The sequence below is a fragment of the Gobio gobio genome, assembly GCF_949357685.1.
Source record: "Gobio gobio genome assembly, chromosome: 10".
Taxonomy (NCBI): Eukaryota; Metazoa; Chordata; class Actinopteri; order Cypriniformes; family Gobionidae; genus Gobio; species Gobio gobio.
In genome coordinates this window covers 8,986,426-9,009,351 of record NC_137116.1, presented here as the reverse complement: position 1 = coordinate 9,009,351, position 22,926 = coordinate 8,986,426, and the positions used below count along the sequence as shown (strand labels likewise).

At 38.8% G+C, this 22,926-nt stretch overlaps 2 protein-coding genes across 2 annotated transcripts in view; one reads left to right on the top strand and one right to left on the bottom strand.

Moving 5' to 3' along the window:
* Positions 1-22,324, bottom strand: part of LOC307132836 (serine/threonine-protein kinase WNK2) — a gene marked incomplete at its 5' end in the record, with an annotated part of 77,527 nt that extends 55,203 nt beyond the window's left edge. The window contains one exon of the mRNA XM_079827414.1: positions 21,701-22,324. Coding sequence (XP_079683540.1) covers positions 21,701-22,324 — 624 coding nt within the window. The remainder of the gene's footprint in view (positions 1-21,700) is intronic.
* Positions 1-22,926, top strand: part of LOC307132267 (interleukin-17 receptor E) — a 517,506-nt gene that overhangs the window by 247,959 nt on the left and 246,621 nt on the right. The window lies entirely within an intron of this gene.

Genomic DNA, 22,926 nt, shown 5'->3' with positions numbered 1-22,926 from the left:
TTGGCTTTCCCAGGGACGCTGTACTTAGAGATCATTGAGCGCATGCATCCCCGTTATGGTAAGAGGCGTGACCTTTCCGGGCAACGTTCGCTAAGCTGCTGTCGAATCACAACTCGGGAACCACTGGCACAATCAGAACTCATTACATGTTTCTGAAGGAGGGACTTCATAGAACGAGGAAATTCTCAGACCGTTTTTAGGAACAGTGAAAACAGCGGTATACAGATAAGTAAATTGTGTGAAAAATACTGTTTTTTTTTACACGCGAAACATGAACACATGTTATATTGCACACTGTAAACACAATCAAAGCTTAAAAAAAAACACGAAAACGGGACCTTTAAAGGGGACTGAGTCAATCCTGAATTAGTTTACATATTACTGTTAATCTCAAATGTTTAGGGGGGCTGGGTGGAAATTTGGGAAGCTAAAGCCCTCCTAAAGTGGGCCTAGTGACGCCCACTGCGTCTATTAAACCTTTGATGAATCCGATCACGCCGAATATTCAGATCTGTGTTCTGATCCAGAGAGGGCCGTTGTTATGTTTAGATATGAAACGGCTTCACAAACACACAGGATCATTATTTCTGTCTTACAATCATTCAGATTATCACAGAAGTACTGGATAAAAGTGTATAGTTCAGATATAAACACTGAAGTCTACAGTGGAGATCAAAAGAGAGTGAATCACCTTTAGAAAGAAACTTGAGGCTTCAAATAAAAATTCCATCCTTCGGATGAGACGTTAAACCGAGGTCCTGACTCTCTGTGGTCATTAAAAATCCCAGGATGTCCTTCGATAAAGAGTAGGGGTGTAACCCCGGCATCCTGGACAAATTTGCCCATTGGCCCTCTCCATCATGGCCCCCTAATCATCCCCATATACAGATTGGCTTCATCACTCTGTCTCCTCTCCACCAATCAGCTGGTGTGTGGTGGGCGTTCTGGTGCAATATGGCTGCCGTCGCATCATCCAGGTGGTGCTGCACATCGGTGGTGGTTGAGGAGATTCCCCTCTTCTATATGTAAAGCGCTTTGAGTGCCTAGAAAAGCACTATATAAATGTAACAAATTATTATTATTATTATTAAATAAAGATTTTATCAATTACATCGTTACACCAGTAGGTGGAGACAAGTGACCAAGATATTTTTTTAAATAGACTGTAGCAATGAACATTTTGTCAGAAACTTATGTTATTTTTCACAAAGAAGCTTTAAATAGATTCAATTTACACCATTTTATACTTTTAAATTCAGTGCGATCAGCATGCTTATTAAAAGCATTAAATAAGCACTGAAGTGCTGCCGTTCCTCAGCGGAGTCGTTCAGTGAGACTGGAGCAGGGTTTGAGACAGACACATCTAAATATGGGCTGTACTCACAGGAATGAATCAATGCGCTTTCTGCTTCAGCCCTGAACAGCTCTATTAGCACAAGACTGACACACTCCCAGAAGACATCTATTGATAGAGCTATAATATGTGCAGACATACTCACAGTTGAGCACACAGAGCGAATCTGAGGGTACGCCTGCGTTTCCATTCCCAGAGGCAAACGACAAACCAGAAGTGAAATCTGTGGTGTGAAACATGACTGCAGACCCTTCACTGCAGCTGCAGTATTGAGTTCAAATGTCACGAGTAAAAACCTGCAATCACACATACGGCGAGACTCCGTCAACTGCTGCCTTTTCACACGTTCCAGCTAGTTATTTAGCTGGTTATTCAGCCAGTTAGTTAGCTAGCTAGCTAGTTAGAGTTAGTTCGCTAGTTCCAGCTAGTTAAATAGGTAGTTAATTAGCTACTTGGCTAGTTAGTTGGTGACTAACTATTTAGCTAGTTATTTAGAGAACTAGTATCTCAGTGATTATCTACTTGGATAGCTAGTTAGTTAGAGAAGTGGTTAGTTAGATACTAACTATTTAGCTAGCTAGTTAGTTATCTGAGTACTGACCTAGTCCAGTGTAAGTTAGCTACTTGGCTGGCTAGCTAGTTAGTTGGAGACTAGTTTTCTAAATAACTAGCTAAAAAGTTAGTTATCCGAGTGCTGACCTAGTCCCAGACTTAGTTAGCTACTTTTGATAGCTAGTTAGTTAGAGACTAACTATTTAGCTAGTTATTTAGAAAATGTGTTATCTGAGTGCTGATCTAGTCCACAGTAAGTTAGCTACTTGACTGGCTGGCTAGCTAGTTAGTTAGAGACTAACTATTTAGCTAGTTATTTAAAAAACTAGTTATCTGAGTGCTGATCTAGTCCACAGTAAGTTAGCTACTTGGCTAGCTAGCTAGTTAGTTAGAGACTAGTTTTCTAAATAACTAGCTAAAAAGTTAGTTATCCGAGTGCTGACCTAGTCCCAGACTTAGTTAGCTACTTTTGATAGCTAGTTAGTTAGAGACTAACTATTTAGCTAGTTATTTAAAAAACTAGTTATCTGAGTGCTGATCTAGTCCACAGTAAGTTAGCTACTTGGCTAGCTAGCTAGTTAGTTAGAGACTAGTTTTCTAAATAACTAGCTAAAAAGTTAGTTATCCGAGTGCTGACCTAGTCCCAGACTTAGTTAGCTACTTTTGATAGCTAGTTAGTTAGAGACTAACTATTTAGCTAGTTATTTAGAAAACTAGTTATCTGAGTGCTGATCTAGTCCACAGTAAGTTAGCTACTTGACTGGCTGGCTAGCTAGTTAGTTAGAGACTAACTATTTAGCTAGTTATTTACAAAATTAGTTATCCGAGTGTTGACCTTGTCCAGAGTAAGTTAGCTACTTGGATAGCTAGGTAGAGAGCTAGTTAGTTAGAGACTAACTATTTAGCTAGTTAGTTACAGAACTGGTTATCTGAGTACTGACCTAGTCCAGAGTTTGTTAGCTACTTGGATAGCTAGTTAGTTAGTTAGTTAGTTAGAAAGACTAACTATTTAGCTAGTTATTTAGAAAACTAGTTATCCGAGTGTTGACCTAGTCCAGAGTAAGTTAGCTACTTGGATAGCTAGTTAGAGAGCTAGTTAGTAAGAGAGCTGGTTAGTTAGATACTAACTATTTAGCTAGCTAGTTAGTTAGTTACAGAACTAGTTATCGGAGTACTGACCTAGTCCAGAGTAAGTTGGCTAGCTAGTTAGTTATAGGCAGGGGCGTAAATCGCGGGGGGGGGGCGGGGGGGACAGGACCCCCCCAAATAGAGGGCTGTCCCCCCCTAAAAACCATGCTGAGTATTGTAAATAATATAATGATATACAATTAAAATAAATGTGTAAGTAGTAAAACAATACAAACGCAAACGGGACAAAAAAATGCGTTTTAAGTTTAGAAACATTTTGAGTCCCCCCCTTTGCCCCATAGTGGTTCGATCCACCGCGCACCTCAACTAACGTTACCCATAGACCGTAAAAAACTACCACACAAGTTTGGGGAGAGAACAAAGCTCTTCAGACAGCAGTTGTGAAACACCAGTTAGCTGTCAAAGCTATTTTATTCACTTTAAACATCAGATGAAGTGATTATTTCTCTTTAAAACACTGCTAACATCACTTGCCCACTGCGTCATTGCCCCGGCCAGGCCACCGTCGTTCTCACTTTTATAGTAATAAAATAATTTAGTTCAGTTAGAGAGCAGACACAACAATTAAAAACTGAACGTGTCTGGTCAATACAGCACGAGCCGAACGAGCAAACAGCTGACAGACAAGATGATCGTGGAAGATTTGGTTTCAAAGCGAAATGTAAAAGCACCTATTTAAGGGAGTGCCATTGTACTGTTTTCTTGTTGTGTTTTTCATTAAGAATAATAGGCTAATGAACCCAAAAATCAAGCAACCAGCCCCCGAATTAGCGCTAATTAAACCGAAAGTATGCGCACGGCCGCTCCGTCAGATCTGTGTTGGGTTTTGCTCAATATGATCATAAGTGGCAAATCAGAGGGCTTGCTGCAGTTGAATATCTAAAGATCTGAATATAGTATAAAATACTATGTGGAGGACGCAAGATAATTTAATAATTATAATATGACTGCGTAGTGAACCTTAATCGTATTAAATGCACAGATCCTAAACGGTTGTAGTTCATGTGTGTTATTTGTGGAATACAAACGTGCGTCTCTTCTTAAAGGTCCCGTTTTTCGTGTTTTTTTGAAGCTTTGATTGTGTTTACAGTGTGCAATATAACATGTGTTCATGTTTCATGTGTAAAAAAACACAGTATTTTTCACACAATTTACTTATCTGTATACCGCTGTTTTCACTGTCCACAAAACGGCCTGAGAATTTCCTCGTTCTATGAAGTCCCTCCTTCAGAAATACGTAACGAGTTCTGATTGTGCCAGCGGTTCCCGTGTTGTGATTCGACAGCAGCTTAGGGCACGTTGTCCGGGAAGGTCACGCCTCTCACCATAACGGGGAGATGAACGCGCTCAAACTACAGCCCCTGAAGGCCAAACAAAGGTGATTTGACTCCGGGATGAAAATAACAGCGTCTGAACGACATGGCGACAAACGCAACCGAACCGAACCGAACGCAACACTTCCTCACTCCACGCGGGAGCAACAAGACCACGCCCCCTTTTTTGCGTGTTCTTGTGGGCGGAGGTTAGTCAACAAACTGCTCTACTGACGTAATTAAAGCAGGATGTACCAGGATGTAGTCCAGACCGGCCGTTCGCTGTAGGCTTTGAAAGGGAACTTCTGTTAAATAAAATATCTCGCTTGGCATTGAACTTTGAGCTTTATAATTTTACAGGTATTATTTATGCTCTAACAGCAACATTACACACTAACTAAAGTTTGAAAAATGGGATCACGAAGAACAGGACCTTTAAATGGGACACTCAGAAAAAGTTATAAAAGTTTTAGTAAACAACTATCGCTTTGTGTTGTTGGTCAGATAAAATGACAGAGAAAAGAAAAATGGACATTACATAATTTTTCAGTGCACCAAAACGCCAAATAAGTACAAAATGTTTTTTTTTTTTTTTTGGTACACATATCCTTACAAGTACGATTTTGGCTGTATTATTTGTGTCCCCTTCAAAAATTGCTCGTGAGAAATGTCATGTTTATTGTCCCCCCCAACTGTTAGATGAAATTTACGCCCCTGGTTATAGGACTAACTATTTAGCTAGTTATTTAGAAAACTATTTATCTGAGTGCTGATCTAGTCCACAGTAAGTTAGCTACTTGGCTGGCTAGCTAGTTAGTTAAAGACTAACCATTTAGCTAGTTATTTATAAAACTAATTGTTATCTGAGTGCTGATCTAGTCCACAGCAAGTTAGCTACTTGGCTAGCTAGTTAGTTAGAAAACTAGTTATCTGAGTGTTGACTTAGTCCAGAGTTACTTAGCTACTTGGAGAGCGAATTAGTTTGAGAGCTACTATTTAGCTAGTTATTTAGAGAGCTAGTTATCTGAGTGCTGATCTAGTCCAGAATTAGTTAGAGATAATTAGATAGATAGACAGAATTAGCCATTGAATTTGTCGAGTTTGAGGTGTCTTTCTTTGCTTGCCATGAACTCAATGGTTTTCACTTCCACACAGTAGACTACTGACTTCAGCACTTTACTATAGCCCTGAATGCACATGTTTTGTTTGTACTGAGTCTGACCACAGCCAATACTGACCCACTGACCTGATTCAGAACAAACAGCCTTGTGAATGCACAGGTCAGGGGTCGTATCACCACCCTGCACTTCAGAAGAGTCTCTTTGACACTGGCTGATGGTGGAGTTTTGCTGCAATAGTGGACACTTCCAGAGATATGATGCATTTACATCTGAAGACATAAGGAGCCATGAACCGGACAAAAAATTAGCTTCTGTTATCAGTCACAAACATTGGTACGATGGAAGATTCTGTCTGTAAAATGAGATGGAGTTTCTTAGAAGCAACATTTACTGTGAAATGAGCCGCTTTTATAAGCTGATTACATGCATATAAATAAGGGGCCAAGCCCAACCCCTGAAAAACAACCCAACACCATTATCCCCCTCCACCAAACTTTACACTTTGCACAATGCAGTCAGGCAAGTACCGTTCTCCTGGCAACCACCAAACCCAGACTCGTCCATCGGATTGCCAGACAGAGAAGCGTGATTGGTCACTCCAGAGAACACATCTCCACTGCTCTAGAGTCCAGTGGCGGCGTGCTTTACCCCACTGTATCCCACGCTTTGCATTGCACTTGGTGATGTAAGGCTTGGATGAGCTGCTCGGCCATGGAAACCCATTCCATGAAGCTCTACACACTGTTCTTGAGCTAATCTGAAGGCCACATGAAGTTTGGAGGTCTGTAGCTATTGACTCTGCAGAAAGTTGGCGACTTCTGCGCACTGTGCACCTCAGCATGTGCTGACCCCGCTCTGTGATTTTACGTGGCCTACCACTTTGTGGCTGAGTTGCTGTTGTTCCCAATTGCTTCCACTTTGTTAAAATTCCACTAACAGTTGAGCGTGGAATATTTAGTGGTGAGGAAATTTCACGAATGGACTTACTGTACAGGTGGCAACCTATCACGGTTCCACGCTTGAGTTCACTGAGCTCCTGAGAGCGACCCATTCTTTCACAAGTGTTTGTAGAAGCGTCTGCATGACTAGTGCTTGATTTTATACACCTGTGGCCATGGAAGTGATTGGAACACCTGAATTCAACGATTTGGAGGGGTGTCCCAATACTTTTGGCAATATGTATGTGCAGCCTCATTTATTTATACTCTATGCTACATAAACCCTGTTTAAGGCTGTTTAGGGTTTAGGTTCTAGCTTCATGTTAAAACAAGAAGTCTATGGTACTGTATATCATCTTATGTAAACGTGTGTTGAAGTGAACGTGTTTGTTCATGGATTAGGACGCAGCTCATATACGATTTAAGCCTCTTTACAATGAAAGGAAGAAAGCCTGAGTGTTCCATCAGAGACCAATTACAGCAGAAGAGTCCTACTGAATGAATGCAAGAAACAAAATGAGCAGATATGGATGAGGATGAAGAATAGGAGGTCGGAGGAAACCAGAGACAGAATTGTGTGGTTTTCTAGCACATAATAGCTGCACATAAAGAGATACAAGCCCACGGTTTCACAGTCTTAGTGAGGCACGTGTTTAATAAATCTCATGAATGCATCTGTGCGCATTATGCAAGACGCTTTTATGTCTCTCCATCACTGATCTGTTTGTCCAAAATACTGTGATCCTCAATGCCCTCTGAAACAACGGTCTTCAAGACCTCACGCTTGAGCTCTGACGAGTTAACAGTGTTAATGTTTAGCCTGTTTCATGGACAGGCGTTGTTGTCAAGAGCCGTTGTGTTGGGCTCACTCCAGCTATTTTTGGCCACAGGAACGCCTCCTCTCGTCTCCTGCAGAATCACAGCCGCAGCATCCTCACTTCTGTGCTTCGGCAGGAGAAAAGACAGGCCCTGGCTTAATATTTCCTTAGAGGTCTTGTTTCATTGATGGGCTAGTTAACACAAAGGTTTCATTTGAATTACACATTTTTAATTTGAAATGAATTATTTTTTAAAATACATGTTTTGGAAGTCTGCATCCACTAATGCCACCGAATTGATCTAACTCTTGTTCATTTTGGTCAATAAATACAATTTGAAAAATGCAAAGATCCGTTTATTATTTGTTTATGGGAATATTTATCCAATTTTAAGAATGTTACCTCAATTTAAGCCTCAATAAGGGTTCATAGCAGTGAAAATCAAGTTTTTTATGTTGTTTATGGGCTATGTCTACATGGTGTTTTTAATATGCTTTCAGACAAACCATGTGCAAATTCATAAGTCAACACCATTGCTGAGTATTTTCTCCTTAAAACTGCAGAACCAAAGACAGTACCAAAAACACGGTTTAAAATCACTGGTGTTTCTTACGTCACAAACTGCCTTGTAACCAGTCACGTCAACGCGTGGGCAGGCGTTTAGCATATCATTTGCATTAAGTGCCCAGTAGTAGGCATGCAAGCAATGATGTACATTCATCAAGGGCATAAAAAAATTGACTTAAACGCCATTGAATCATTCATCGAAGAGATTCATTCAAAAACACAGATTCATCCAATAAAGAAGCAATTCAGTGTGTGACATCAAAGTACCGCAAGAGCGATTTGTTGCAGACAACTCTCTAATCTTTCTTGCGCTGCTTTGACATCATACACCGATTTGTCTGTGCAGCGCAGGTTCAAGCCCATCGCACCTTTTGAGTCATTGAATCATTTATTCAAGAGATGCGTTCAAAAATGTTGACTCATCCAGTAATGAAACAAGTGAAGTTTCTATGAGTGAGTCATTGAATCATTCATTGCAGATATTTGTTTAACAACACTATGGCTGAATCTGAAATCGCCCCCTATACACTTAAATAGGGCACTATTTGAAGGGACAGCCATTTGTAGTGGTGTCCAAATACATAGTGGACGTTATTGAGTGCACTCATTCAATCCAACATTGCACCACAATAACGAGTGTACAGCCGATGTACACACAGTGGCTGTCCGAATTCACTCACTTGTTTTTATTCACTCCTTCAAGTGAACTATATTAGTGGACTAAAGTAGGGAATAGTGATTGAGGGTTTAGGGGGCGATTTCGGATTAAGCCTGATTCATCCAGTAATGTAACAAGTCATCATTCACTCAAGAGATTCGTTCAAAAACACTGATTCATCTAGTAATGCAACAAGTGAAGTCTTTATGAGTGAGTCATTGAATCATTCAGTCATAGGGTTGGGTACCGAAACCCAGTAACCCAATATAACCGGTATGTACTGGACCGAATCAGAACGCAGATTTCGGTGCCACTTAAATCCAAACGTGCTTTCGCGCTTTGGCTGGCGCAGAGCCAGAGACAGACACGCTCAGCGCTAGTCACATGTAACAACTATTCAGTGTTTTCAACCACATAATGTTTATTTTAGGTTTCAGACATTTAAATGCTCATAAGTAGTAGCAAAAAAACACACACTGATGTCTTTGGAAGCTGCAAAAACAATCCTCTCAGAGAGTTTTTATTTGACTAGGCGTGTTTTATTCATATCAGATACACATTATACAGTACCTATATAACGTTATTTACTCTATTCTTCTTCCAGTTCAGCGGTCACTCACTTTCATGCATTTCGTGAGACGTGAATTTATTTACGTGATGTAAATCCGACAGATCCGATTCTCTGAGGCACAAACTAACCTGGCGCCGCCCATCGCGCATAATAGATCAACTAACACACATATTTGAAAATCAGAATATCAGATAGTTCATGACATAGTTAGCAAGTTTGTGAATATTTTGAATAAAAAGCTAAATAAACCTGATACAGCTGAGCTGTCATACAGCGCTTTTGTGGCAGCTGTGTGTCATGTGAGAAGCACGACGTGTCGCCATGGAAACAATAAGGCGATGCGTTCTAAAATATTTAGCCAGAGAATATGGTCATATTTCTGCAAAAAGCTGAAGCTGGTTTGTAGCAGACCAAGAATACAGACGACTGCTGTTATTACTGTAAAATTAGTTAAATTGGGCCTGTTGTAGTTGGGTTAGGTGGCCTGTTGTAGTTGGGTTAGGTGGCCCCTTTATTCTGCTTATGAATTATTATAATGAGTAATATTGTGACGTGTTGGTTCCCGGAAGAAAACTCAAGACTACAATGGAGGCGTTTCAGGACTTCCGAAACACTGACACTGATATAGAGAAGAACTCATGCTCAAATAGCAACATTACACAGTAAAGACAGCTGGTTCTGCTCTTGTTCACGTCTGTATCTCTCTCTGGCTGTCCTCAGCTGGCAGCAGGTTTTGTGAAGCTCAGTAAAGTGCATTTCGCATGCGAGCGCGCCGCTGATGACACGGCACAAATCCACCTGATGCGGCTTCATCCGTCAGGCAGGACGCCAGATGCACATTAACAGATTTGACTGAAGCAGAACTCCACAATCTACTCCATAAAACGCTTTATGGCATCCCACATGAGTACACACCATCAACATAAGATTATGACGTGGAGCTTTAATTATTACACACAGGAAAAAGAACCAAATCCTGCCAAATCCTGAGACAGACAGGCTGGATTTATAACAGCTCAACAGTAGTTTGTGTGGAGTTTATGCATGTTGCAGTATGATATCTAATAATGTCCACATCTTCCTGAATCACAGCTGCTGTAATCAAGTGCGGTCACTATGCGCAAACCGTGACAGACAGGGACAGCCAAAATGTCAATAATACCTGTCACCAGCCAAAAGATCTCATATCAAATCCATCAATGTCGGAATCCTTCAAATGAAGGGCAAACGGACCTGAAACAAGTGTTTAAAACAAAAGGGTCATTTAAAGGGATAGTTCACCCAAAAATGAAAATGACCCAATGATTTACTCACCCTCAGGGGCGGTTCTAGGATTTTAGGGGGGCTTAGCCCCAGTGAGGGTATTTTAGGGTCCAAATTGCGCTATTAACTAGTAGCTTACTAACATGCATATCCATAGGATGGCTGTTTAGTATTACTTATAAAGTAATACTTATAAAGCTCCCCCGAGAAAATGTTTATTTCTCTGATCTACATATGTGTATTTTAAGATGTTCTGAAGGCCAAAAAATTAGATAACAGTAGCTTGAAAACCATGTCACTGGGCAGTAGATTATTTGTCTTTCTTATCTCCACATCTCTCTTTTTTCTCTGTTTTTATCTTGCCCAGTCTCTTCCCCTCCTAACGCTGAGTTTTAACTGATATAGTTTTTCCATTTTCGTCAGTGAAGAAAGTAAATATGGTTTACATATTAGCATACTGACATTTATATGTTTTATGAATACTTTTCTTAGACACGTTAATTTACTGTTTATTAAAGTTTTATGTTTATTTAATTAATTCACAAAATAAACAAACACATTCATTACTAATCTTATGCCCAATACAGGCTGAAATAGCTGAGCTTCTTTTTATTTACTGAAGGCTACACATGGAATAATATTAATTTACAATATGTATGTACACATTCATTATTAATCTTATGCCTTATCTGAAGAAAACGGCTTTGTTAATATTTCTTGTTTGTTAATTACATGATGAATCACATTGGCCTATTTTCCATTCAAAATTACGAAATTAGACAAAAGTGTATTCATTTGCCTGAATATTTTTGTCTTTGTTTAACATTTCTGACTTAAAGAAGCAGCTGTTTTAGCTTACATTTCTCTCACTTGACGTCGAGTCGCGCTGCTAAAATTCGTGTTTAGCCTCAGCAGATTCTGTGTGAACATAAAGCCCGCCTACTCTGATTTGATTGGTTTTCGCGTATATTTTGACATTGACGACCGGCGATGGACCAATGAGCCTCAGATGAACGCACACACCTCTGCTTCTGACATGCGCTCTGCCCGGTGCCGTTGCGGATTGAAGAACACGCAGACTAAAAGACGGGACGAAGCCGAAGCCTCCCGCCAGTTTCATATGCTTTAAAGGTTAATCACACTTTTTTTAGGGGGGCTAGAGCAGAAGTTAAGGGGCTGAAGCCCCCCTAAAAAGGGTCTAGAACCGCCCCTGCTCACCCTCAAGCCATCCTAGGTGTGCATGACATTCTTCTTTCAGACAATTACAATCAGAGTTATATAAAAAGAAGAGCCAGGACATTTTCAAGCTTTATAATGGCAGCTAAAAATGTGAAGCCAAAAAAAGTGCATCCATCCATAATAAAAGTGCATCTATCCATTATAAAAGTTCTCCACATGGCTCCGGGGGTTAATAAAGGCCTTCTGAAGCGAATGGATGGGTTTGTGTAAGAAAAATACATATTTAACACGTTATAGCGTAAAATATCTAGCTTCTGCCAGACCGGCTTCTGTATTCAACTTACTGCAAAAGTGTAATATAACTGTAACCATGTGTTCGCCTGAAAGAAGAATGTCATATATATATATATATATATATATATATATACACACACACACACACACACCTAGGATGGCTTGATGGAGAGTAAATCATGGGGTAATTTTCATTTTTGGGTGATCTATCCCTTTAATACTCCACCTCGAATGACCTGCTGAAGAACAGCATTGACCCAATTGGCAGGGTTTCCTCTTGTTTACCTCCAATCCGCCCAAACACATGAGCAGGCAAACCCTGACACGCCTCGAATGTGTGGGTATATGATCACCATCAGCAACGCCACATTCCACACTCCAGATGCTTATCGACAGAGAAACACACACAGAACACGCTTGTTAACCTGCAACTTGCGCTGTAAATCAAGGCCTGTGCTCTTAAATGCATTTAAGAGTCGCCCTCAACAATAAAGTCCAGTCACCCGCCACATCAGGCCACTACATGTTCACTATAACTCTTATTTCTTTATAATTTATAAAGAATTTATCTACTTATAACTTTATAATAGTATATCTGATTTTATGGCTTAAGCATTTGCTTTTCTGTGATTAGGGATGCACAGATATGAACATTTTGGCCGATACCGATAACTCTTTATATTTGAAAGCCGATAACCGATATATTGGCAGATAAATCTAAATACAAATTGTAATAAACTTTGAGTGCCTGATTACAAAAACAAAAGGCTCACCATTAAAAGCCATGTCCCAAACACTTCAACATAAATCAAACCTATACAAGCCTATTTGAACCAGTGTTAGATTCCTTACCTTTTCAAATTAATTTTACACGCCCATGGCCAACTTACTTTATTTAAAAAAAAATGCCAACACTTTACAATAAGGTTTAATTTTTGTTAGCATTAGTTAACCAACAATGAATGAACAATACTTCAACAGGATTTATTCATCTTAGTTCATGTTAATCTCAACATTTTCAGATCCAAAGTTGTGCGTGTTAACATTAGGTAATGCACTGTGAATGGACTGTTAATAAACACAAACATTTTATTACTAACATTAACAAAGGTTATTGTTCTCTGTTTGTTCGTGTTAGTTAATGCATTAACAAATTAGATTTTATTTGTAAAATGATACCAAAAATTCTATTGCCTAAAAAATTAAAATAATATACCTAAATAATGCAAACAAGTTATCGGACAGCATTACTTAGGCTGCATAATAAAGAATCAGAATGCAAGTGCATGAAATAACCTCCGCACGGACAATAAGGAAATGGTTTTAATCAGACCATATTGTTGATGGAAATGATACAAGAACAAAAAAAGTGCTAGTTATTAAAAAATAACGCCTCTGTGTTTTTGAAAAAATATGTTTAATATTACAGTAATAGTAAACATCTGTAATATTAGTCTAGTCTACTAGGAATAATGTTGCTGTTTGAGACCGCGCTGAAGCTGGAGAGATGAACGAACAACCGTAAACTGGAGCGCTTAGAAGGTTAATTAACAACTAAACGCATCATATATGAGAACAATCAGATATTTATACAAAATAAATATAATATTACAACTTATATTTGCACAAAATCATGCACTGAAGCTAAAGACCGGTACAATGAAATGCTTTACTGCATCGTTAATTAACTCAACCAAACGCATCCTATATGAGATTATATACACAGAATAATAAAAATAATATTACAATTTACAATGGCACAAAAGGCTGTGAATGCACAAGCGAACTTGACTGTGCTCGTCATGAAGGTACTCCGTGGGCGCGCTCTTCCCTCAACAAACGCGCTGAAACACAACGTTCTTTTACAGCCGTATTCTCATTATCATTTTATGTAGATTATATGTTAGACTTGCGCTGCATATGTTGCATGTAACTATTTTCCTTTTCGAAGTGATTCCAATTATATTTAGAGCAATTCAAACCCATCATGGTGGACAGCGCGTCTGTCTCAGCTGAATGAAATAATACATTATCTATCGGCTTGACTATATCGGTCAAATTTTCTTATCGGACTGATAACAATAACATCAAAAATAATCATTTATCGGCCGATAACGATATGTTGCCGATATATCGTGCATCCCTATCTGTGATGATTAACCGTTAAAAGATGGTGATCTGGATTCAAAGACCCACATGATCTAAATCCTTAATGACAGCGATTCGGCTCCATTAAACCTTTGACAGAAGACTATCATTTTTATTTGACAGACAATCACCAGGTTGCACAACATTCAGCAGTGGCCAAAAGGGATATTTGCTTTTAATGACCCTACAAGTTTGATTAAACCATTAAAATATGAGGAAATATTCCTCATATTTAAAAAAATATTTTAAATATGAGGAAAGAACAAAACACTAAACTTGGTTAAGGTATTTTTTTTGACAAAATTATTTGGCGAAACTACAGCTACACGTTTAATTTTAAAAACGTTTAAATCATAAAAAAACTATGTTCATTTTGTCAGTTTTGCCGCGGTCATTTCGTCAGTTTTGCCGCGTTCATTTCGTCAGTTTTGCCGCGATCATGTCATCAGTTTTGCCGTGTTCATTTCGTCAGTTTTGCCGCGTTCATTTCGTAAATTTTACCGCGTTCATTTGGCCAGTTTTGCCGCGCTCATTTCGTCAGTTTTGACGTGTTAATTTCGTCAGTTTTGCCGCGTACATTTCATCAGTACTCAATGAGTTGAATTAGTGACACTTCAAAGTTTAAAAATACAATTTCCAATAGATCTCCATTACTCTAATACATTTTTTCAAAAATAGCTTAAAGTTTGAGATATGAAATCTTGGGAAATCTTGTAATTTTATGATTAAAACAAGAACAAATATCTGCCAATGTGTTCATAAAAATCATCTTAATTCAGATACAAGTAATTTTCATACCAATGACTAGGGCTGCACAATATATCGAAATTATTGAAATATCGCAAATGTACACAATATCTGAATGATTTTAATAGGCTACTTAAACATTGTGAAAAGTGTGGGTTTTAGGTTGACGCATATAACAGAGAATAGACTGAGCACATGACTGTTACTTATGTGACTTTCTTGATGTTAAAAAGAGTTATTAAACACAATAACTTTGTGAAAAACAACTTCTTGCAGTCTCGCGCTGTCTGACACACACTGAAAAGTGCGCACAAGCCGTTCTTTTTTTCGTGTCTTGTTACACACTCGAACTGTCAAATACACACACAGTTATGTCAAAATTGCTGTCTTGATGAGTATTCATGTGAACACAGTCGGTTATGCTTTAAGTGAACAATATCAGTTGGGGAAAGAAATAGATTTTACACACTTAAAGCAATATCGTATCGCATTATTTAACAAGGATATCGCATATCACATTTTTCTTCAATATTGCACAGCCCTACCAATGATATTTGTTCTTGTTTTAAGCATAAACTCACTTAATTTCTCAGAAAACAAGTTAAATTTCTTCATTTTGCATGACAAGTAAACATATCTTGATTTAAGGATGTTAGAATTTGTACAGGAAAATCCCAAGCGGCAACCCCCCGCAGTTTCTCTTGAAGCCGATACGGAAGTGACTTAAACTGCAATTCATCGTCTGGCCACTAGGGACAGGCTCCAGGAGGGAGCAGAATCTCATTGAGCTCCATGTTAAAATGCCCAACTTTACAGCAGAATAAACATGTTTACAGTCTGGTTCAAATTGTGGTTTTGGTCTATACGGCTAATTTTGCCCTTCATGACAACTGTGAGGGGGGATGAATCTTTCATTCGTTTTTCATTCGGAAACTCATTCGTTTACATTATATAAAGCCTTAAACTTCTGCATAATTAAGGGAGTGGCCACTTTGAGTGACAGGTGGATTGCCGTTTGTCTGCTGTCTGTTAGCCATCACGTCACCTTAGCTCCGCCCACGTCCCACCTCTTTGCCCATTTTCAGTTATCCGGGAGTGATGCGTGATGACGCGCTGCCAAGATGGCAACGGCCGACTTTGAGGCTTCAAAACTGCTCTTCAGAAACCTACGGGTGACGTCATGGACACTACGTCCATATTTTTTTTACGCTCTATGGAAAATCCTGAGGAAGATCATAATTTATTGCAGTGCATACAATTTAATTTTGAAATTAAATTTAGGGCCCTATCAGATGTGTTTTATTTATTTTGTTTGAATTTTTCTGGACTCTGTTTTAATGGTTAAATAAAATTTGACTGACTTTAGTTCATATTTGGAACACAAATGGAGATATTTTTAATGAAATGGAAAAGATTTCTGGACCGCTACATTGACAGTCTAAGCAACTACCACTTTAAAAAGATCATAAAGAGATCGTAAAACTAATCCATACGAATCAAGCGGTTTATTCCAAATTTTCTGAAGAGACTCAGTGGCTTTATATGATGAAGGAAAGTCTTATGGGTTTGGAGTGACATTAGGGCGAGTAAATGATGACAGGATTGTCATTTTTGGGTGAACTGTCCCTTTAAGTGTTCTGACCAATTTTTGATTTATTCATCCAAAATTTGACAAATTCAATGACATTCTGCATTATACAGTAAATTCTGTTTTTATGAATGGATTCTGCATCACAGAAATCATAGGGCCCTAATCATATTGAAGACTTTCTGCTCCAATTTAAGACATTTTAAGGCTTTTAATTGAGGAAGGTCAAATTAAGACTTTTTAAGACCCGCAGAAACCCTGTCTTTATGTGTGCCATTTTTAACATGTTTCTTTATTTTTAACACCATAGAAACGGTTCAAATCTGTCTGTCATCAACATCGGAGATCGATGTTCACTAAACACTGAATGTTCCTGCTTCATCCCTTCAGATCTGAAGAGACAACAGCCATTGTTCTAGTTATCAAGCACCAAAAGACACCATGAAATGCCACTTTGTTATTCAATTTGTAATAATGACAAACATTTTGAAACAAATTGCATGTTTCCAAGGCCAACGGGAATCCAGGATTTTTGCATGTGTGGTTTCAGTTGGTTCACACAGAATATTTTCATACATGATTAATTAGGATTTCTGTGCACAAACACAAGCACTACATTTAATGTGACTAAGCATTTACAGCAGAAAGATTATAAAAGAACGTTTTTGAAAATTGGAATATCTAGAACACCTGGTATCTGAAAAGACTGCAGACGATCACACGATTGCTGTTGTTTACTTCCACTGATTGCTGGTAAAATCAAATGCTTATCTTAATCTATATACATCTCCCAAACTTCACAATCTGACCACTCTTCAACAATAAATGGGGCATTCCATGTAAACTCAATCAGGTCCCCCAGCTCAAATTTCGTTTTTTGTTAATATTTTTTCTGTACACAGACAAACATAAATAGTGATGAAAGCCAACATATTAGATGTGATAGATGTACATTTACTGAGTAATCCATTATTTTGTAGAGTAGGATCAAAATGACAATTTTCACCTGAGATCTGGAGCCAAATTACAGGGGTGTAAAAATGACTTTAGAAAGATGGCAGCATCATTATTTTATTTTCACACAGATCGGTAGGGCTATTAGTGAAATCTGTTGACTTTAGCAAAAAGTGTCGCATTATATGCAAACGGTGACCGTTCAAAAATAGGAAAAAAGCACTTCTTGTGTTTTTTTTGGCCCAAGTTTGCATGCCTGTAACTCAAGAAATACTAAAGATATATTAATATCCTTTTAGATTCTGGTTCATAACAAACTTTCCCTTTTTCTTCTTCATTTTTAAAGCCCAATATGGTTCAGTCCCAGAGATATGGGGATCTTAATGTGGCTCCATGAGTAAATTGGGCAATTGTACACATTTTCAGTGGTCAAAACCCAACTGTGGTTCACTTTGCGCACAGCTGATACTGAAGAATATCTGAAGAAATAATGTTGAAATGAGAAATGTATCTCGTGTTTTTCTATCAACCACAATTGCATAGAATATACCTGTCCGAGTGCCATAAATATTCTGTTTTTAAAGTTTTCATGCCTGTAACTCTAAAAGTATTAAAGCTATCCTAATATCCTTCAAGATTCTAATTCTTAATAAACTTTTCTTTTGAAATCTTAATTTTTAAGGCCTAATATAATTCAGTCCCAGAGATATAAGGATCTCAAAGCAGCTCCATGTTCAAATTGTTGAATTTTACCCATTTTCAATGGCCAAGAACTTTTTTAAACAGCTGATAGTTGTTGTATCTATAGATGAATATCTGAAGAACAAATAATACTGAAACAAGAGCTGTATCTTGTTTCCCTCACACCTCTCTGAGTGCCAGAAACAAACATTTTACCAAAGTTTACACGTCTTTAATTCAAGTTACATCTTAATGCAATTTAAAGGGTTAGTTCACCCAAAAATGAAAATTCTGTCATTAATTACTCACCCTCATGTCGTTGGACACCCGTAAGACCTCCGTTCATATTCGGAACACAAATGAAGATATTTTAGTTGAAAGCTGATGGCTGAGAAAGGCTTCACACAGGCCTCCATTGGCATTCAGTACATTGACACTTCCAAGATCCATGAAAGGCACTTAAAACGTCGTTACAAAGTCTATCTCACCACAGTGGCTCTACAATAATCATACAATGCGACGACAATAGTTTTTGTGCGCAAAAAAAAATCAAAATAACACCTTTATCCAACTTGTTCTTGTCTTCCGTGTGCGCCTCCACGACGCATGCGCGAGAATATGACGTAGCGCCGGTGTTCGGGAATCGATGAAATACACACTGAAGCCCCATTTTGAGCACTACGCCGAGACCTAAAGCACGATCAATGTAGAATCCAACAGCTTAGACACGCGCGTCTTCCTCTGCTCGTAAACAAATCGCTTCTGGGTCATATGTCCGAACGCCGGATCTGCGTCATATTCTCGCGCATGCGTCGTGGAGGCGCACACGGAAGACAAGAACAAGTTGGATAAAGGTGTTATTTTGATTTTTTTTTGCGCACAAAAACTATTGTCGTCGCATTGTATGATTATTGTAGAGCCACTGTGGTGAGATAGACTTTGTAACGACGTTTTAAGTGCCTTTCATGGATCTTGGAAGTGTCAATGTACTGAATGCCAATGGAGGCCTGTGTGAAGCCTTTCTCAGCCATCAGCTTTCAACTAAAATATCTTCATTTGTGTTCCGAATATGAACGGAGGTCTTACGGGTGTCCAACGACATGAGGGTGAGTAATTAATGACAGAATTTTCATTTTTGGGTGAACTAACCCTTTAAGATTCCTGATCTTATGAAACGTTTCTTTTGGAATGTTAATTTTTAAGCCTCTATATGGTTCAGTCTCAGAGATATTGGTATGTCAATGTGGTAACATGTAGTTACGATACTGTGTATGGGACTGAACTATATAGGACCTTGAAAATTAAGATTTCAAAAGGAAAGGTTATTAAGAAGAATGAGAATCTAGAAGGATATTAAGATATCTTGAATACTTTCAGAGTTACAGGCATTAAAACTTTGAAGAAAAAAAAACATTTATGGCACTCAGAGAGGTAAATTATATGCAATTGTGGTTGATAGAAAAACATTTCTCGTTTCAACATAATTTGCTTCAAAAGAAAGAGTATCAGCTGTATTCCAAGTGACCCACATTTGGTTTTTTGAACCACTGAAAATGTGTACAATTGAGCCACATTGAGATCTCCATATCTCTGGCATTGAACCATCGAGGGCCTTTAAAATGAAGAAACCAAAAGGAAAGTTTGTTAAGAACCATAATCTGAGAGGATATTAAGATATCTTTAATACTTCTTGAGTTACAGGCATGCAAACTTGAGACAAAAAACACAAGAAGTGCTTTTTTTCCCATTTTTGAACGGTCACCGTTGGCATATAATGAAACACAGATTGATAAAGTCAACAGATTTCACTAATAGACCTACCAATCTCTGTGTGAAAATAAAAGAATGATGCTGCCATCTTTCCAAAGTTATTTTTACACCCCTGTAATTTGGCTCCAAATCTCAGGTGAAAATTGTCATTTTGACCCTCCTCTAGAAAACAGTGGATTACTCAGTAAATAATCAGTAACATTAAATATTTTGGCTTTCATCACGATGTATGCTTGTCTTTGTACAGAAAAGCATATTGACAAATAAAAAATTTAAGCCAGAATTTTTTTTGCAAAATTTGGTTGATTTGACACGGAGAGAGAGAGAGAGAGAGAGAAACCTGAGTGAAACACTGACGGGTTAAATCACTGATGCGCAGCCTGAACACTAATGCCCCAGGTCAATAGGTGCGTTCACATGCACTAATTTCAGTCAATCGTAATTAATCCAATTCAGATTCTGAAAGTTCTGAAACATGCACAGTGTGTCAGTCGCCGCATTCAGATCTGGAGAAAACCACTGCGATAATGTCAGGAGAAGAACTACTGAGAGTACAATCATCACTTTTGCCTTATACCACCAAAAAAGAAAGAGCTATTTTAGCAAATATTCGGTCTCATCCACTGACCAGTTATAAAGAACCTTGCATGTTCAAGTAAAACATAGATAAACGTAAAGATCTTATTATAAGAAGCTAGTGAATGCATCACAGCACTGAATCTGATTGAGAAGATGCCCATATTCAAGCATGCTTAGTTTTTCCAATTGATCAGTCTAAATCAATCCAAATGTTCAACTGAGGTATTTACATGGAAGCTTTTACCATTATGGATTATTTGGGAGCATGTAAATGTAACTAATGAAGAGCCAAAACTACACCAAACAAAAGTGCCAAGTTTTACCATGGTTTGGTATTATTATGGTATGCCAAGAACATCATGTAGACACCAAGGTATGGCACAGTACATGAATACGGCATCATAAGTCAGCGGAAAACCAGCTAAACCTTCTGAAAACCAGCTTGCTTAGGCTGGGAGACCAGCTACAACCCACCTTAAACTAGTCTTTACAATAGAGATGATGCGAGAAACTAAGCTTTTCAAAACTTCATTCAATTCAACAGCTCCTCAAAATGATTGACTGTCTCGAAGCACTCGACTCACTGGTCAGAACAATGTAAATGCAGCAAAACTCAGCCTAAACATGCATCAAAACAGCTTTTACAGTAGTGCAAATGTTTTATTGAAAGTGTAATTTATTAGATGCCATCAACAAATCATCTAATCCCAATAAATATGAAGTGTCTATAACACATTATTTTATTAAATTACAGGGCTTTAAATGGAGAGCACGGTTAATCAGATCAATATAAACTAAACGATTCCTTTATATTATTCAATTGTGACCCTGGACCACAAAACCATATGGGTCAATTTTTGGAAATTGAATTTGAAATAAGATTTAATAAATAAGCTTTCCATTGATGTGTGGTTTGAGGACAATATTTGGCCGAGATGAAACTATTTGAAAATCTGGAATCTGAGGGTGCAAAAATATTGAGAAAATTGCCTTTAGAGTTGTCCAAATGAAGTCCTTAGCAAAGCATATTACTACTAATAATACATTTTCTATGTATTTACGGTAGGAAATGTACAAAATATCTTCATGGAACATGATCTTTACTTAATATCCTAATGGTTTTTGGCATGAAAGAAAAATCTATAATTTTGCCCCTTTCAATATTAATATTGTTGGCTATTGCCACAAATATACCACATGACTGGTTTTGTGCTCCGGGGTCACAAATGTGTCATTAAAAATGTTAACCATACCGAAACTGGTTCACAGGTTCAGAGAGATCATCTAGTGGGGAACCACTGAAATTTCAAAACGCTTCAAAGCAGTTATGACGTAACGAATCATAGTTTACTGAATTCACGTGACTTTGGCAGTTTGATACACGTTTCGAAAGCGCCCATCACTACCGCGGTTTCACCATCACTGCACAATGGCACAGAACACAACAGAAACACACCTGAAGTTCACACCAGGCCACCTCCACCCAGGTGTCCGTGTCCAGGCCCTTGTAGACCGTCTTGAAGGACCCTCGGCCGATCTCGATGTCAAACTTGAGGAAGCGTCCGCCTGGAGAGGTGGCGACAGCCTTCATCCCAGCCTCCTCCTCGTTCTCCTCGCTGGCCGCCTTTATGCTCATCTTAACGCCATCCGTCGAGTCCGTTTTGGGGTCTGTTCTCTCCTTCTCCTCATCTGCGCTGATGCCGTCTAGGTCTTTCTGACCCTTCTGGCTCTCCGTGCTCGATCCTTCTTGTAAACTGGACCGCACGCCCAGAGTTCGGTCCACTATGGTGCGCAGGTTGATGCTGAGCATCTTATTCTGCTCTTCACACTCCGGTGCACAATCGTCCGCCTGGTGCTCGTCATTGTCAGTGAACCACAGGCTCCTGCGGATGAACCTCTGCCGGGCGCCGGGCGTGTGTTTGGAGGGCGGGTAGGAGCTCGGGTCACTGCCGGCACGCACCAGCACCGAGCTCTCCAGCTTATTCACATTTCCCTCGCTGATAGTCTCGTAGATATTGAGCTTGAGCTCACACTGGGAGTTGGGCACCGAAGAAGCGCAGAAGTCGGGTTTGGGCTCCATGGTTTAAATCAATCACACGTATTGTACGCTGGTGCCGCACTGACACATGTTCCCAAACATCAGTGACATCACATCTGTGGGAATACAACATATTCATCATAAATGCATTCATTGCAGAGTCATTTTTTTGATTTAGGATAAACCACAACTACTTTATCTAACAATATGCACAAATTCTGTATGCAGGAATACAATTGGTGTCAGTTTTACATTTAACATGAGTGCAAAGGCTTCTTTTTAAAAATGTGTGTCAATTATGATGTTTTCTGCACTTAAAAGCATTTAAAGCGTTAGTTCACCCAAAAATTTAAATTCTGTCATTAATTACTGAGTCTCATGTCACGCCAAACCCATAATCTTCATCTTCAAAGCACAAACTAATCCATACTGATTGAGCGGTTTAGTCCAAATTTTCTGAAGAGACTTGCTGCGTAACACAAAAATGAATCTCATTGGCTCTCGATGAAGCTCAAACGTGCTGCGTAACAAAATAATGAATCTCATTGGTTCTTGCTGAAGCTCAAACGTGCCGCGTAACAAAAGAAGGAATCTCATTGGTTCTTGCTGAAGCTCAAACGTGCCACGTAACAAAAGAATGAATC